This window comes from Grampus griseus (genome assembly GCF_964374135.1).
Source record: "Grampus griseus genome assembly, chromosome: 14".
Classification (NCBI taxonomy): Eukaryota; Metazoa; Chordata; class Mammalia; order Artiodactyla; family Delphinidae; genus Grampus; species Grampus griseus.
Window position 1 is genome coordinate 74,203,957 of NC_139008.1, and position 16,548 is coordinate 74,220,504.

General features: G+C 56.6%; 1 protein-coding gene across 3 annotated transcripts in view; it reads left to right on the forward strand.

Moving 5' to 3' along the window:
* Nucleotides 1-2,016: 2,016 nt before the first annotated feature.
* SLC12A5 (solute carrier family 12 member 5) overlaps nt 2,017-16,548 on the forward strand; it is a gene marked incomplete at both ends in the record, with an annotated part of 35,607 nt that continues 21,075 nt past the window's right edge. For 2 of the 3 annotated variants that reach the window (XM_082669981.1, XM_082669982.1), the window contains 4 exons: nt 2,017-2,137; nt 15,241-15,335; nt 15,684-15,815; nt 16,191-16,337. In XM_082669981.1, the coding sequence (XP_082526107.1) occupies nt 2,017-2,137; nt 15,241-15,335; nt 15,684-15,815; nt 16,191-16,337 (495 nt within the window). Of the gene's footprint in view, nt 2,138-9,554; nt 9,607-15,240; nt 15,336-15,683; nt 15,816-16,190; nt 16,338-16,548 lie in introns of those variants that run through there. The other variant, XM_082669983.1, reaches the window with a different exon arrangement.

Here is a 16,548-nt window from a genome sequence, read left to right on the forward strand (position 1 = left end):
CCATACACTGTAGGACATTTGATGCCTTCCTCCAGGAGGTAGTGGGATCCATGGACAGATGCTAGACCCATTCAGGGTCAGTCTCCCTCCCTCTATCACGGGCCCTAACATGGGGACAGGGTGCAGGGAGGCGATGGTGAATCTGCGGCTCCTGGCTGGCAGTTTTGGTGTAGGACTAGATGGCACAGGTGGCCTCTACCAACTAGATGCAGTGACACCCTCCTCCAGTTGTGACACCAAAAATGTCTCTGAATATTGCCAAACGTTCCCTGGTGGGCAAAACTGCCCCGAGTTGAGAACCATTGCTCTAATGTAACAAACCTTCAGACAGCTTGACCCGTCATAAGTGTACATTTCAACAAACTGAACACGACTGTCTAACCAGCAACCAGATCAAGAAACAAAACATTCTTAGCACCCTAAAAGCCCCCTCATGCCCCTTTTTAATCACTACCCCTTCATCCCAAGAGTTACCACCATTACTTCTAACAGCTTAAAGATAGATTTTGACTATTTTTTACTTTATTTAAAGAGTATTTTACAGTATATACTCTTTTGTGTCTGGCTTTTTTAAAAAAAATAAATTTATTTTATTTATTTATTTTTGGCTGTTTTGGGTCTTTGTTGCTTCGCACGGGCTTCCTCTAGTTGCGGTGGGCGGGGCTCGCTTGTTGTGGTGCGCGGGCTTCTCATTGTGGTGGCTTCTCTTGTTGCGGAGCACGGGCTCTAGGCCCGCGGGCTGCAGTAATGGCACATGGGCTCAGTAGTTGTGGCTCACGGGCCATTTCTTTGGGGCATGTATCTTGGAGTGGAATTGCAGAGTAGACAGGTATGTATAAGTTCAGCTTTAGCTGATGGAACAATTTTCCCAAGTGGTGTTGCCCATCTATACTCCCACCAGCAGTGCATGAGAGTCTAGGAGTCCTCCTTGACTCCTCTTTCCTTTACATGCAATGTCCAATCCAGCAGCAGGTCCTGTAGGTTCTACTTCCAAAATGTATCTGGAATTGGACAACTGCCACCACCCTAGCCCGGCTAATCATCACCACTTACCTGGGGGTTGCAGGAGCCTCCTAATTGACTCCCAGCTTCCACTCCTGCCCTTAGTTGAGTCTTCATCCAGCAGCCAACGTTCCCCTACTCAAAAACTTCCCATGACTTCCCTTGTAGATTAGAAAAGAATCCAGACTCCTCCCTGAAGGCTTCAAGAGACCATACGATCTGCCCTCCTCTCCTCCCTCATCTCCATCACTCTACTCTCCGTTCACTCTGCTCCAGACACACTGGCCTTCTTGCTGCTCCCTGAACAGTCCAGGCTTCTTTTCACCCCAGGGCCTTTGCACTTGCTATTTTCTCTGCTAGAGAGCTCTTCTTCCAGATCTTTGCTTAGCTGGCTCCTTCTCATCAGTGAGGGCTCAGGTCAAATATCACATCTTCTGAGAGGTCTTCTTAGATCATCCCCTAAAGTAGTCCTTCCCCCTAGTCATTACCCCTTGGCCCTACTTTTTCTTCTTAACATATACCACAGTCTCAAATTATCTTGTCTATGCGTTTGCTCACTTGTAATCTTTCTCCTCTCACTCATTAGAATTTGAGCCACACCAGGGCAGGAAGCCAGTCGATCTTATCCAATGCTGTATCAGTGCCTAGCACCAAAGCCTCAAACACAGGCGCGCTATCAAGATGTGCTGAATGAGTGAATTAAACCCAGGTGTTTAGGAGACCCCAGCCGAGGAGGGCCCGGGCTCCTGGTGCAGGGGAGGTGCAGGGGTGGCTCTCAGCAGCAGGTTGGATCCTCAAGCGCTTCCAGTGGAATTGACAGTCCAGGGCCTCAAAGCGCAGTGGCCAGATACAGTGGCTCATTACAGAGGGCACTAGGACCCTGCGCGGCGCCACGGCCGGCGGGGGGCGGCCGGCGGGGATGGGGGAATACGCTCTTTCTGCCTCCTGGAGCCCGGCTGCGGCCACTTGTGCGATCCGGGCCCGTACCGCGGCCGCCCGGCTCCTTTCCGCACCATGAGCCGCAGGTTCACTGTCACTTCACTGCCCCCCGCGGGGCCTGCCGGGACCTCTGACTCGGAGTCCCACCGGCATTCAGCAGCCGATCTCCGTCGCCTCTCAGGGGAAGACGCCAAAGGTAGAGGCCGCAGGGGGCGGGGCCTGCCGGAGTGGGGCGGGGCGAGAGAAGGGGAGGGGACACTGTGGGCGGGCCTTCTGTTGGGAAGGGTGGGACCAGGACTGGTAGGCAGAGGGTCCCAGCCGAAGGCCAGAGAAGGGAGAGGAGGTGGAACCTAGGGAACTGGGGGAAGGCTGGAGGGGAAATGATGAAGGGAGGGACCACATTTGAGGTGGGAGGGGACACAGGGAAGAGGGTGGGGCTAGAGGCGAAGGGGCGGATCTTATAAAGAAGCTAGGGTCCAGGGTGCTGGGCCGGAGCGCAATAAAGGGGCGGGGTCATCTCGGGTAGGGGGCGGGACCAGAGGGGAAGAAGGTGGAACCAGGGAAAGGGAGGGCCGTGTGCGTCCACAGCCAATGGGTGGAGGCAGGACTATCTCGTTTTGGGGGCAGAAAAGGGCGGGACCAGAGACGAAGGGGTTGGGCTAGTAGTATAGGGGTGGAGTTGAGGGAGGGAGGAGACATGAGTCCGGGTCGCTAGGTCTCCAATCCTCAGTCACCCAGGAGGCGTCGCGGACAGCGCCTGGGGATCCCGGGAAGAAGACAGGAGAATGAGAAATTTGGTCCCCGGGCAGCTAGATCCTGGCAGGATTCCGTGGGCACTCTAGTCCCGTCCCTGGGGGATTCGCTTAGCTCTTTCTACTCCAGCTCCACAAGCGGTGGGTGGAGCCAGCTCAGGCTGTATTGGGGGCGTCTTCCTGGAGGGCCCACTGCAGTGGTCTTGTAATGGAAGTTACATGCAGGGTACAGAAGAGAGAGGAGGGAAGGGATCCTTCTAGGCTTCCGTGAAGAATTAGCATCCTGGATGCACACACAGTCTTCTCCGCAGGGGCCACTTTTCTGGGGTCCCCTGCCTGACTCTGGGCCCCTCAGGCCTGAAAGGAACGTGGAGAACTCGCTTGGCCCCAGCGCGGGGAGGAGGAAGAGCCTCCCCGGGCCGCCAGGGGTCGCTGCTGAGCCGCAGGTGAGCTCACCCTGACCCCAGCAAAACTAAGCACCAAAAACCCTTTAGGGGTTTATTTGGCGAACCTCTGCATTGGATAGATGACCAGACTGAGGCGTATATTTCAGCAGGGCTCCAGTCCCGTGAACCAACCGCCTCCTGGACGTTGTCATGTTGGGGGGCTCTTTCCTTTCTTCATCTTTCCCATAATCTGCCCCTTTTCTCATTTTCACAGTTGGTATAGACGTAGATACACGAGCATATTTTGCATCAGCCATTATAATTATTGCTATCCCCACAGCAGTAAAAGTCAGAGCTCTAGAAGCCATTCTCAACGCCCCCTTTTCTCTTCCCACCAGATCTGATTGGTCCTCATGTCTTGGCCACTTCACCTTCAAAACTTATCCTGAATCTGGCCACATCTCTCCTCCTGTCATCATCACCCTGGTCCAAACCTCCATCATCTCTCACATGGCCATGACCACAGCCTCCTCACTGGTCTGCCTGCCTCCAATCCTGTTCACACCACACAACGCCCCCCCCCGCCCCCCCCATCGCTTGTAGGATAAATGGCAAACCCTTTAGTCTGTCATTCAAACCCTTCCCTCATCTGCTCCTGGTATACCTGTCCGTGTTCTTCTCCCACCTCCATTAGCCAGGGAAACTCCTCCTCACTCTGTAAGTTATAGCTCATTTAACCTTTTCTGAAAATCTTTTTCACGTTCCCTCACTTCCAGGCAGAGGCAGACATTCCTCTTCTGCCTGACCACTGCACTATTATAGCACATGTCCCAATGGATGGAAGTTATTTACTTGTGTGTCTCCTACATCTCAAGGGCAGGGACCACATCCTTTTAACTTTGTGTTCCGAGTACCAAGCCCACAGCCCGGCACTTAGTAGGTGCTTCCTGCTCATCAGATAAGAGGGGGAGTGGCTGTAGACTCCTGCTTCCCCTACCTTGCCTTCTCTCCTGTCATTCCCCACCCCCTGGCTTGAGAATAAGATGGCTCGCTCTCTTATCCCAAGGTGACTGTTCCGTCTTTCCATTCCCATTTCCAGGCTCTTGCATAATGAAGTAAAGTACGGCTCCCAGTGTTGGGTGTGCAGGTGTGTGTGCAAATTGGATGTGAATCTGGAACGCTGTGGGCTTGTGGCAGAGGCGGTGTGTGTGTGTGTCTTTGCATGTCTTGAGGGAGAAGCATCCCACGCTAGCTCTGTTGACCTGTGGGGCAGTCAGTGAGTCAGTGCTTACGTGTGTCATTGTATGCCAGTGTGTTGATTGGCATGTTGATGTGTGTATTTCTGTGTCTATCTGTGGGATGGGTACCTGTGTGCAGCAGTTTACTGAAGTTCCATCTTGAGAGTAATTTGGGGATTTTGAACCTCTTAGGCCCTGAGACAGCCTCCAGCACCTCTCCTTGGTAGGTCGCTACACGGGGAAGTGGACAGGGGCTCCCTAGGGGAACATAAAATCTGCTGGTATCTTTCCCACAGCTGTTTTTGTGCCAGTGCTCTGGCCCCAGGGGGATGCTCTCCCCACCTGTTGTCATCACCCAGGCCCCTTAGGGAGAGATGGCAGCATGTGGGAGGTGGGGGAACGCTTGGGGGAGGGTTTGTAGGTCATTTACATACAAGTGTTACCTTTCACTCTGGACCCAGGGAGTGGAGTTTGCCCCTGGAGGTGCTTCCTGCTGCCAGGAGATCAGCTATAGGTGGGAATGCGACTTACAGGGGAGGAAAGAAGCAAGTCAGAAGGTGATCCTTGAATCTACCACTAACACTGGGCAGCAGCCCACATGCCTCAGTTGCCTCATTTGTACCATGGGAAGATGGATGGTGACTTGGCTGGACAGAATTGAACCTGGGACCAACTGTTACAATTCTGAGCGACTCCCCCATCCCTTTGCACCACTCCCTGCTGTGCCTCAGTTTCTCATAGAGGAAGACAGGGCACTGGGAAGAGCGCTGGGCCTGGTTAAGACTAACAGGAGTTGGAATGTGTCCCCATGGAGTGAGAGGGAGCCAACTTATGCTAGGGGACTGGAGCAGGACCACGATGTAGCCTATCCACTCGCTAGCACAGCCTCTGTGGTGTGGCCTTGGGCACACTGCTTCCCCTCTCTGGGCCTCAGTTTCCCCATCTGTAGTATAAAGAAGTTGAACAGGAAGCTACCTGAGGGTCCTTCTAGCCATAAAAATGCTAAAATCCTTTGATGATCTAGAAGAGTGATGTTCTCTGCCTCCCCCATACCCAAACCTCCTGTTTCAGTCTCTTTATCTGTAAATTGGGAAGAATGACACTGAATTATTGGTAAAAATACCTGATCTGGAGATCTCCAGCCCATCCAAGGAGTTCTCCAGTCACCCATTCCTCAAGCCAGGACTCAGAACCTCACGGCCCAGTACCTCAGCCCAAGGTGAGGCCTGGAAATCTCCATGGCAACAAACTGGTTATGAACGGGGCTGTAGTTGCCATGGTGATGGGCTGCTCTCTCTCTCTCTCTCTCTCTCTCTCTCTCTCATCCCCCTCATCTCCCCTCCCCTCTTCTCAATGAACCAGAGCGATCTGCGGGCACCAGCTCTCCAGGTGGGGTGGGGATGGGGGGGGTACAGTGAGAAAGGGGTCCTGATTGAGAAAGACGGAAGATGGGCTGAATCTGCCGAGGAATGGGGGGCTGTTGGGGTGCCATTTCCATGGTGACAGGGCTGCAGCCTGTTAATTAAGCCCCCGGTTACCACGGAGACGATGGTGGTTGACGTGTCTGCTGCGAGCCCTGTGTGTATGGGGTGTGCTCTGTGCCGGACTCGTCAATTCACTGCAAGGGTCTGGGGTCTGGAGGACGGGGCCTGCAGGTGGGGGAGAGAAGAGTGAAGAAAGGAGTTCAGGGCCTTGGTTCCATGAGGCCACAGCTGGGGGTGGGTGGGTTAGGCCGTGGGGCTAATGATATAGAGACAAAGATGGATAGGGATTAAGCCATAAGGAGGAACACTGTGCCTGCCTTTCATGGAAAGAGGACCCAGTAAGGTGGCTCCAGTTTCTTCCAGACAGTTCCTGGTCCTGATTCAGTGGCTGGGGCCCTGGGCTGCAGGTCAGGAAGCCAGATTCTAGCCCCCAATCTGCCACGAGTTCACCTCATGGAGAAAATTTGTACCTTTCCATTTCTAGACTCCAATTTCCCCATAAATGAGGATGATTAAAAAAATAACTTACAAAGTTCCTTCCAGTTCCCCCATCCTGATATTTAGGAGGCAGCTTCCCTGACCTTTTTTCCCTATGAGAAGCATAAGGTGGGAGGGGAGAGGAATTTTAGAGACTCAGAGTTTAGAAATAAGACCCTGCCCAGCTCTGCATCTCGTGATGCTTTAATGAGGAGATTCCCCTGGCCTTAGATCTTCCAAGGGCTCTGGGTGGGGAAGCGGTGCTGAGCTGGTAGCCATGTTCCTGGGGCTCAGAGCTGAGGGTCATCTTACTGGCCAAGGCCAGGCTGGCAGTGCAGGAGGTGCCTGCAATGTGTTTTCTGAAAGCCTCACTGCAGAGGGTTGGCCTGAAGCCAGAATAGAGATCAGTCTTCTTGAGAGGTGTGTGTGGGGGGTGTGAATCAAAGGACCGGGTCTCCCCTTGCGGCTGTCTCTTCACTTGGTCTTGTCTCCTCATGAAGAGCTCCCTGGCTTTAGTCTGAGATAAATTGAGAGCGCACTGAGAGTTTTCAGGGTGGGAAGAAGGCCCATGGGTTATGCAGCCTAACCCTTTCGTTTCATAGATGGAGATACACAGGCCCTGAGAGGACGTCAGTTTTGCCCAAGGAAACATAGAGTTTGAGGGCAGAGGACAGACAGCACCAGCATCTCCTGAATCCCAGATGCCTTGTGAGACAGGAGGTCTGGTGGGGCTGGACAGATGGGATGCCCAGGGGAAGAGGATCACCCCTGCCTTCCCCTATACTCCCTTGGGATCTAGCTTTTCTCCATGGGCAGGCTCAGTCCCTGAGCAGCCAGGGCTCTGGACCACAGATGAAGAGAACTACCCCCAGGGGAACATCCCAGACCCGGGATTGCTGAAAAACCTCAGTATTTATTTCACAGCGCTTCTCAGACAAACCTACTAGACATTTTACTATATTACCTATCTCTGCAGAGTAGTAGAAAACCATAATGGTGGTGATGGTGGTGGTGGTGGTGGTGGTGGTGGTGGTGCGTGGAGTGCAGTGCTTAGAAACTCTTGCACACTGGCCTACCCACCTGCAACCCTTTAAACCTCTGTCACCAATCCAAACTCACTGCACTTTTTTGTGTGTGTGGTTTTCTCTCTGGGAAAGCCAAGAGGACCAGTTCTCACACCTGGTCTGAATACCTAGCTCTCCACCCTAAAGAGTCCTTCTGGCGTCCATAAAACACAGTGGCAGGGATAGCTTCCTGGTGGATCCCTCAGAGGGCCCCTCCAGTCAGCTGCTGAAGACTCTGTGGTTGACCGAATCTGAAGCCACTGACAAATAATGCGACAACGGAATCCGAGCAGCGGGCCCTGTCCATGGTCCTGAAAACTCCCATCCTAGAACTGGGCCTCTGGTCGAGTGGACAGTTCTGTTTTGTTTTGTTTTTTAAGAATCCTTGAAGGTCTCTGGGCCCACCTCCAATTGCAAGCTGAGAGGCCACTCCAGCTGCACGTCTGAAGGCTGAGCACAAGAAAAGGGAGAGCTCATCTCCGACCCAGTCCCTGTTCCTTTCTTAGTAGCCAAGGATCAGAGGCCACTGAGCAGTTTGGATATGACTGCATTCGTGCCCCTTCTATTGGAGGCAGGACCCATTTAAAAAGAGGTTATGTTGAGGAAAAGAGTCCGAAACTGGAATAAAGGAAACTGGATTCTAGACCAAGTTCTGCCATTCACTGGCATAGTGTCCACAGGCAGTCATCTTTCCCCCACCCTTTGGGCCTTAGCTTTTTCACCTGTAAAATGAAAGCTGTGCATTAGCTAAGATGATTGACACGAGCCTCTCCAGCCCTGGAACTCTCCTGGAATTTAGAGGGCTAGTGTTGGAGGCTTGGGAGAGTCTGAAAATCATTTCCCCTTGATCTGCTCTCCTCCTTGGATAATTAGGTTTTTCCAGGGACTCAAAGGGTCCAAACCTCTGATGCCGCTTCCTGAGATCTCTCCACCCCTGGCTCAAGCCTGGATTCTAAGGGTGCTGAGGGGTCCCAGGACAATCAAGCTTCTACGGGACTGGTGTCAGGGGAGGGGGAGGAACACAGAAAGCACGTCAGTTCTGGAATCCTCAGAAAGCAATCCTGGATTAGGGGATTAGACACTCTCGCCCCGGGAGAAAATCTGGTCCCAAACGGACAGGCGGCCTCATTCTCCCCTCCCCCACTCTGTTCCTGGCATGCCTCCAACCCGCCTGCCCTCCCTAAAGGCTGCACCATCCCCAGTGGGGAGTCAGCGCTCCCTGAAACCTCACTGCTGCCTTCTCTCTTCCTCACCACCTCTCCTTCCCAGGGTCATTCCACAGTCAGAGGGTCCTTGTCTTTGGGCTCCAGTGATTTGCCTTGGAGGTGAGATGCTAAGACTTCCATCAGTCTAAGCGCAGTAAAGTGTTCACTGCAACTCCTCAGATTCATGCCTCCCATTTCAAGACAGGATGAGCCAGACAGTTCAGCCAGTGACCCTGAACCCCACGGGGGGCAGCACAGTGCTTCGGTTAAAAGCTCTGGCCTCCATACATCCCTAGCTCCAACCTCTTGAACAGTGATTATGGGAGAGGGTCTGGTTCTCCACCGTTCTTCGGGGCTGGCCTTCCCAGCTTTGCAGACAGGCTCTCCAGGGACCCATATTCCATGGCGCCCTACCCCTGCCGCCTCAGCCCCCCTCATCTTCCCTCTAGGGGGCGGATGACCCTCGGCCAGGCAGCCTCTGCGGGGCCGCCTCCCCGCGGCCGCGACCTAGTTCCCTGCCGTTATTTTTAGGGCGCGGGATGGCACCTGCCCACGTGCCGGCCCCGCCTGCGCCGGAGAGTGGGGGGCGGGCGGAGCTACGTCTGCTCAAGGGAGGCGAGGTCCCCATCCCCCGCAGCACCCTCTCCATCCCACCCGCGCAAGCCCCCAGTTTTCGTGCGAGGGGGCCTCCAAGAGCGCACTGCCCGCCCCTCGTCCCCTCTTCTTTCTCCCTCCCGCGCTCCCCCCCGCAAAACCCCGCCAGTGGCTCATGCCTCCTGCATACGGGATGAGGCGAGCAGCGCCGCCGCTGAGAGGGGGCGCGCGCGGGTGTGAGCGTGTGTCCGTGTGCGAGTGTGTGTGCGCCAGGCGGGCGGGCACTGCAGCTTCTTCCTCCGTGGAGCAGAGAGCGAGAGAGAGCTAGAGCGAGCGAGAGAGCGGCGGAGGCAGGCAGAGGGGCGCGGGTGAGGCGCCGCAGCCATCCCCGGGCCCGGCGCCGCGCCGCCACCATGCTAAACAACCTGACGGACTGCGAGGACGGCGATGGGGGAGCCAACCCTGGTAAGTAGCGGTCCGGGGGCGGCGAGGAGAGGAAGCGGCTCTGGGGTTAGAGGCAGAGCGGGGGCCGCCTCCTTCAGAGGAGAGGCGGGGATTGACCGGGGCGGTGGGCGCCCAAGGCGGCCTGGAGCCCAGCTCCACTGGAATGCGCCAGGCACTGTACGAGGTGCTGGAATGCGCCGCGCCCGGGGACAGGGCTGGGGGCCAAGGGGCTGCCATTGCCCGCGGCCCGGGGGCAGACGTGGGGTAGCTAAGCGGGGGAGGCGGTGGGAAGGGGTTGGAAGAGCTAGAACGGGCTGACGTGTAGCTCGACGGGAGGGAGGAGGGCTCCTCTTCCCGAGGAGGGACCCTGGCGTCCTGGCGCAGAGCGCGGGGGTTGCGGGGGGCGCAGTCTGCGGCAGTCCCTCGCTCTGAGACTTCCAGCTGAAAGATGGGGGGAAGGTGCCTATGGGGGGATTGGAGCCATATGACAGCCCCCGTCCGGCTGCGGTGTCTCCTTAAGGGGTCACTTGATGCGGTCCGGGCCTCCTCCCCCAAAGCTGCCCGGGGTCCGACCTCAGACCGAAGCGTACCCCCTCCGGGGATTTTCAGCTCTACTTTGCGGAATCTCCTTCTCCCTCTCGCGTTCCCGTGGGTTTGGGACGGGAAGCAAGATCACCCTCCTTTCTTCCCCCTTTCCCCTTCCTCTGAGTACCCTGGCATAGCAGTGTGGTTTCAAGGGCGGGGCAGGGGAGAGTCTTTCCAGTCAGCTCTGCTAGCTTCCCCAGTGAGGCCTCGGGAATGGGGTCCCAGCGGCCGAATTCCTGGCGCCGTGGCGCGGACACTGCGGACGCGCTGCGGTGGGTGCGGAGACTCGCTAGGAGCCGAGGGGCTTGGAGTGAGTCCGTTCGCGGCTCCCACTCTCCTCCGCGCTTTCCCTGCTCCGAGGTCTGCGAGGCCAGCCACCCCCTCGGGCTCTCGGGCCCCCCGCCGCCCCCCCGCGGTCTCAGCCACCCAGCAGGGCCGTCAGCCGCCCCCAGCCCCCACCCTCCAGCGGCGCTGCGTCCCTTGCGCACTAGCGCGCCTCCCGCTCTGGCTGTCTGCGCTCAGCGCCTCAAACGCTCCCCTGGGCATTGCTTGACCCTCTGGGCCGAGACTCCTGCAGACCTCCCCCAGGGGTGGCCCAAGGCTGAAAGAGCAGGGTCTTCCAGGGACTGGCAGCCTGGCCTTGAAGTCCTCCGGATCCTGGGTCCAAGTCAGAGCCAAGGGGTCGCTTGGGAAGTCTGTGGACACCAGGGTCCCCGATCCTTTGTCTGACACCCCTTCTTCCTCCCTGAGGCTGAGTACGGGTAGGAACTACTGGCTGCCTAACTCATCCATCTCCACAGTCACCCTGAGGTTACCTCAGTCTGCAGCCGCCCCCCTCCACAGCGGGCTTAGGCTGAGGGAGGGAGGGGGTTTGGCAAAGTCGAGTCCGCAGCAGAGCCCGCCATTCCGTCGCGGTTCCTAGGGAACGAAAGGGGGCCATGTCCACCTGGGATCCCCTTCAGATGTCACCACTCTGAGGAGGGGCCTCTGCTCCCGCAGACACGGGGTATGGGTCCAATCGCCCAGTCCCTGCTTTCTCTACCCTGAGGATGGCGTCTTACTGGGCGCCATGGGATTTCCATGGGGTCTCACGTGGCCTAGAAAAGTGGCCTCTGGGTGTGAAGCAGTAGTCAAACTAGGAGCTCCCTCAGTTCTACCCCTCCCCATAAGTTTCCCAGACTCTGAGTGTAGCAGGCTCGTGGGGAGACTTTCTCCCTAGATATCGGTGTCCAGGATCTGGAACTAGAGTGGCCAGGACCTGGGTCTGGCATGTTGGGTCCCAGAGAGAGAAAGAAGGTCTCCCAGTGGTGCCTGGAGACGATGACAGGCGGCTCTAAGGACCTCCTGGGCTTGAGGGAAGACCACCAGGCCGACAACCACTGGCATCTCTTAACTCAGGTTCTTGGAAATGTAGGAGGGGACCCTTGGTCCTGACCTCGGGGAGGTGGGAATGACCAGAGTAAGAAGGCTCCTCTGGACGAAAGGACACAAGGATATTTATTGTCTCTGGCCCCCAGGTCTCCTTTCGTCTTGGGGTCTGACGCCTTCCCCTACTCCCCCAATCTGGCTTGGGGATTCCCCCAGGCCTGGCCCCAGGCCCCCAGGGGAGGCTCCTTAGCCCGCGCCGCTAGCCTGTTTCCTCCCCGGGAGCTCTGGCCGCCGCCGCTTAAATGAAAGCCGATTCGGGCGGAGAGCTCCCAGGGGGCGGGGGGGGGGGGGGCCGAGAGGGCTCAGCCTCAGTCTGGCCCTGCCTCTCGCGCGCGCGCCGCACGGCGCTCTCCCATCATCCTGACTCCTGGCTCTGGGGAATCAGAGCGAGTTCCCCCTTCGTAGTCCTGCTCCTCTGAGAACTCATGAAGCTCACCCCTCCCCTTCAACCGGTGTTCCAGGGAGGGGACGAAATCAGCCCTGGCAGACGAGACCGGGGGCCTGGCGTCCCACCCAGGCGGCGGGTGGAAAGGCGGGACCCAGGACAAGCCTACGAACCGCTCCCTCCCCTGCCCTCATCTCGGGGCTGGGATCCGGCCGGGAGTCCGGCTCCGCGCTGCGCGTCGCGTTACATAAGCCGCTGCGGGCGCGTGGCCGGCTCTGCTCCGCGCGGCGCTCTCTGCCCGCGCCGTCGCCATGGAGACCGGCGCGGAGGTGCTTCGATGCCGGGTCTCGGGCCGGGACGCCCCCCATCCCCGCCCTGCACGCGCCCCGCGCCGCCACGAAGGAGGAGGGGAGGGGGTGTGAAAGGAATGGGGGGCTCTCGTGTCTGGTTGTCCTGCCCCTAAGAGCGGACGCTGTGGAGAGAGGGACCCAGTCCCACAGGAGACAGGGCCCCTAAATCTTACTGCCGGGGAAGGCGTGTGGGATAGGGAGCCCAGGCTGGACGGGGTACCACGTCTATTAGTAATCGTAATTGTAACAGTAACGGCAGTAGCTACACTTAGGTGCCGGGCACGCCCAACAGGCATTATTTTACTTAATCCCCACAACAGCCCTATGAGTTAAACACCATTATTATCCCTTTGCAAAGTAGGAAACTGAGGCTTAGTTTAAGTGACTTGCCCAACGTGTCGACACAGCCACCAAAGTTGGGACTGGAACCTAAATCTCCTTCGCTCCAGCCTGTTTTCTTAACCATTAAGAAATTTCTTCTCACCTCATCCCCTTTCAACCTCTCTAGTTACCACCATAGTGTGATAGGAACATCTTGCCAGCATTTTAAAAGGAGGAGGGACCCACCTCACTTTTATTTCTCCTTCTCTCTGGCCCCAAACAGCTCTTCTGAGACACTGGGGGTCAGGAAGGGAGCCTGGGGGAATTCACCTCCACAGACTTTTTCCTGAGCACCTATTACATGCCAGGCTCCCACTGGGAGGACCGGTCTGCAAGTCCCAGGAACCCACATATGTGAGGAGAAGAGTGAGCTGGTGGAGGCCCCTGTTGGGAGAAGTTCTTGGCTTGATGAGTGAAGTGGAGGTGGTGACAGGAGACGGTGGTGGGTTTCCCTTGAGGATGTGAGGCATCACTTCCACAGTTTTGAGTCGGGATGAGATTGGTTATAGCAGGTCATGCTCTGGGGATGGACCCTGGCTGGGAGATGAAGGAAGGTTTCCAGGAGGAGAGGCTGGGGAGGATTTGGGGAGATGGGGAGAGAGAGAGGGACCAGGAGATGAGGGGACAGGAAATTCAGAATATGTAGGGCCTCAACTTCACTTCTGTTTTGGTCATTGGAGAGTTTCTCCGGAGTCCAAAGAGATGTCTACTGCTGGGGTTCAGCCCTGAAACTGAGAAAGTGTGATGGCTGAAGCCAAGGGAGTGTGTCTGTGGAGGGCCCCTTACATCTCTTTGAAAGGACCCTCTCCTTAATGCCCTAGAGGCTTTCTTCTTGGATGATCTCCTCCAGGCACACGGTTTCACACACTTCCTACACGCCTTTTCATGGGCTACCCCCATGTCTTCCTCCTGTCTGGCCTCTCTCCTGGGACCCAGACTGATCCGTACATCCAAGTGCTTCTGGACATATTCACTTGGGTGTCCTATAGCGCCTCACCAGCAATCAAATTCAGCAACTTCCCCACCCCCAATCTCCTTCTTTCCCATTTATTTATTTATTTTTTTGCGGTATGCGGGCCTCTCACTGCTGTGGCCTCTCCCGTTGCGGAGCACAGGCTCCGGACGCGCAGGCTCAGCGGCCATGGCTCACGGGCCCAGCCGCTCCGTGGCATGTGGAATCTTCCCGGACCAGGGTACGAACCCGCGTCCCCTGCATCGGCAGGCGGGCTCTCAACCACTGCGCCACCAGGGAAGCCCTCCCCTGTTTATTAAATAGCACCATATCCACCCATTTACCCATGCTAGAAACCCAGGCCTTATCCTAGATTCCTCCTTCCCACATCCTCAAATATCTGGCATGGAAATGTGTGCCAATAATTCTGGAGTCTATTCATTGTTCCGCCCTGCTTCTGGTCTGGGTATCATTGGCCCTTGCCCAGATTTCTGAAAGTCCCTAACTAGCTTCTGTATTCTTCATCTAAAGGCCAGAGCAATTGCTCTAAAACACAAATCTCTTCATGGTGTTTTTTACCTGAAACTCTTCAATGACTTCCCATTGTCCTCTGGATGAAGTCCAAAATCCTTAACATGGCTGGCTAGTCATTTAAGGACCCGGCCCGCAGTTACCTTCCTAGCCTCTTTTTTTTTACATGCTACTCCCCATCCTTGCCCCCCACCCCACCGTACTCCTTCCTTAGACTCCTGCCGGATCAAGCTTCCTCCAGCTCCTCTGACCCACTCCTCTCACTCTCACCTCTGGGCCATCGAACATGCTGTTCTGCTGTTCTATCTGCCTGGAACACCCTCCCGCCTCCCTCCCAGTCTAGCTCTTACTCATCCTTCAGTTCTCAGCCGACACGTCACTTCCTCTGGGAAGCCTTCCGTGACCTCCCAGGCTGGGCTGAACGCTTCTCCTGTGTTACCACACCTCTTCTTTCATATTCTACCGCGGACCTTATCCTCTGGGTTGGAAATTCCTGGCTGCTGGTTTTTCTCCCCTGCCTTTGGGTTCCCCAAGGGCTGGGATGGTGTCTTATTCTGTGTTTTACTCCCCCATGCCCATGCCCACGCTGGCACACAGGAGACATCCAGTAAATACTTGTTGACTGAAGATGAATGAGGGACACAGGAGATGCCAAAGGGGGGTCACTCTTCCAAGAGGTGGAGTATCCTTGGGGCCTCAGCTGCAGGGTTCTCTGCCTTCCCCCCACCCCCAAACACCAGGATGGACTAGTTGTGGTCAAGGAGGGGACGCTGGAGAGTCTAGGGTGCCCTGGTGAATGAAGTAGGACCCCCAAGAGCAAGGGAGCACTTCCACGTTCATTAAATACCCCGTACGAGCCAGGGAGCGCACTAGGCTCTTCGTATGCGCTGTCAACTAAAATTCTGCAAGGGAGGTAGTATTGGCTCCAGTTTTCCAATGTGCAGACCGAGGTTCAGAGAGTTAAAGCGGCCACTAAGCTGGACGTCCAGGTATGTGGGCCACAACCAGCTGGTGCCAGGACCCTGACTCCTCTGCCTTCTCAGGTGATGGCAACCCCAAGGAGAGCAGCCCCTTCATCAACAGCACCGACACAGAGAAGGGGAAGGAGTATGATGGCAAGAACATGGCCCTGTTTGAGGTGGGTTGCCAGGGGAGTTGGGCCTCCACCCATAGTTCACCTTCCCCTTCATCAGCCACCCCCTCCCTCCTTCCCTGGGGAACAGTCCCCTCCTCTCCATCTCTCCCTCAGGTCCACCTTCCTCCCTGAACCTCCCTGTCATTTCTTCTCCTCCCCTTTTCCCCTGCTATCCCCCTTCTTACCCCAACCCCCTCTCTCCCTGTTCTCCTTGCTCTCCTCGTCCTTGCTCATCTCATCCTAGCCTCAACGGTTTGCCCCTGGTCTGCATCTCTCTCGGCCTCCTACCGTCTAGCCCCCCCACCCCCGACCAGGGCTTAGCCTCCCAACACTGAGAGCCTCCCTCCACAGGAGGAGATGGACACCAGCCCCATGGTGTCCTCCCTGCTCAGTGGCCTGGCCAACTACACCAACCTGCCTCAGGGAAGTAGGGAGCACGAAGAGGCAGAAAACAATGAGGGTGGAAAAAAGAAGCCGGTGCAGGTGAGGGCCTCGGGGAGGAAGGGCTGAGGGAGGAGGGAGGGTGGGAGGGGAGAGGGGGTGGGGCAGGAAAGATGGATTCAGATGGAGGGATGCATGATGGAGACAGAGGGATGGGAGGTGGATGCTGAGGGAGGGGAAGGGATGGGAGGTGAGGGATAGACATGGAGGGGAGAGGGAGGGGAGGCTTGAAGGGTAGGTGATAGAGGCCTGAAGGGAGGAGGGAAGCAAGATGAGAATCAGAGGGAAGAGGGATGAAGGGACGGGGATGGAGAGAAGAGGAAAGTGGGGGATGGAGGGGCCGGGGTAGGAGGAGTGGGCCTGGGGTGTTGGCAGTGATTGGGGGGCTGCAGAAACTGACGCTGGCCTCCCTGGCAGGCCCCCCGCATGGGCACCTTCATGGGCGTGTACCTACCGTGCCTGCAGAACATCTTTGGTGTCATCCTCTTCTTGCGGCTCACTTGGGTGGTGGGCATCGCGGGCATCATGGAGTCCTTCTGCATGGTCTTCATCTGCTGCTCCTGTGTGAGTGACACGCTCCCCTCTCCTGACGCCTGGCAGCTGGGGCTGAGCAGGGACCTGGCGGGGGGAGGGGGAGGAGGGGGAAGCATGAGACCTGATCTTTTTATAGGAACCACTGCGTGTAATCTTTGAGAGTAAATTAGGTCTGCCTGGTCCTTCCAGCATCTCACAGGCTAGTCCCTGATGGCTATTAACCAGGTTTCACCTGGCTGTG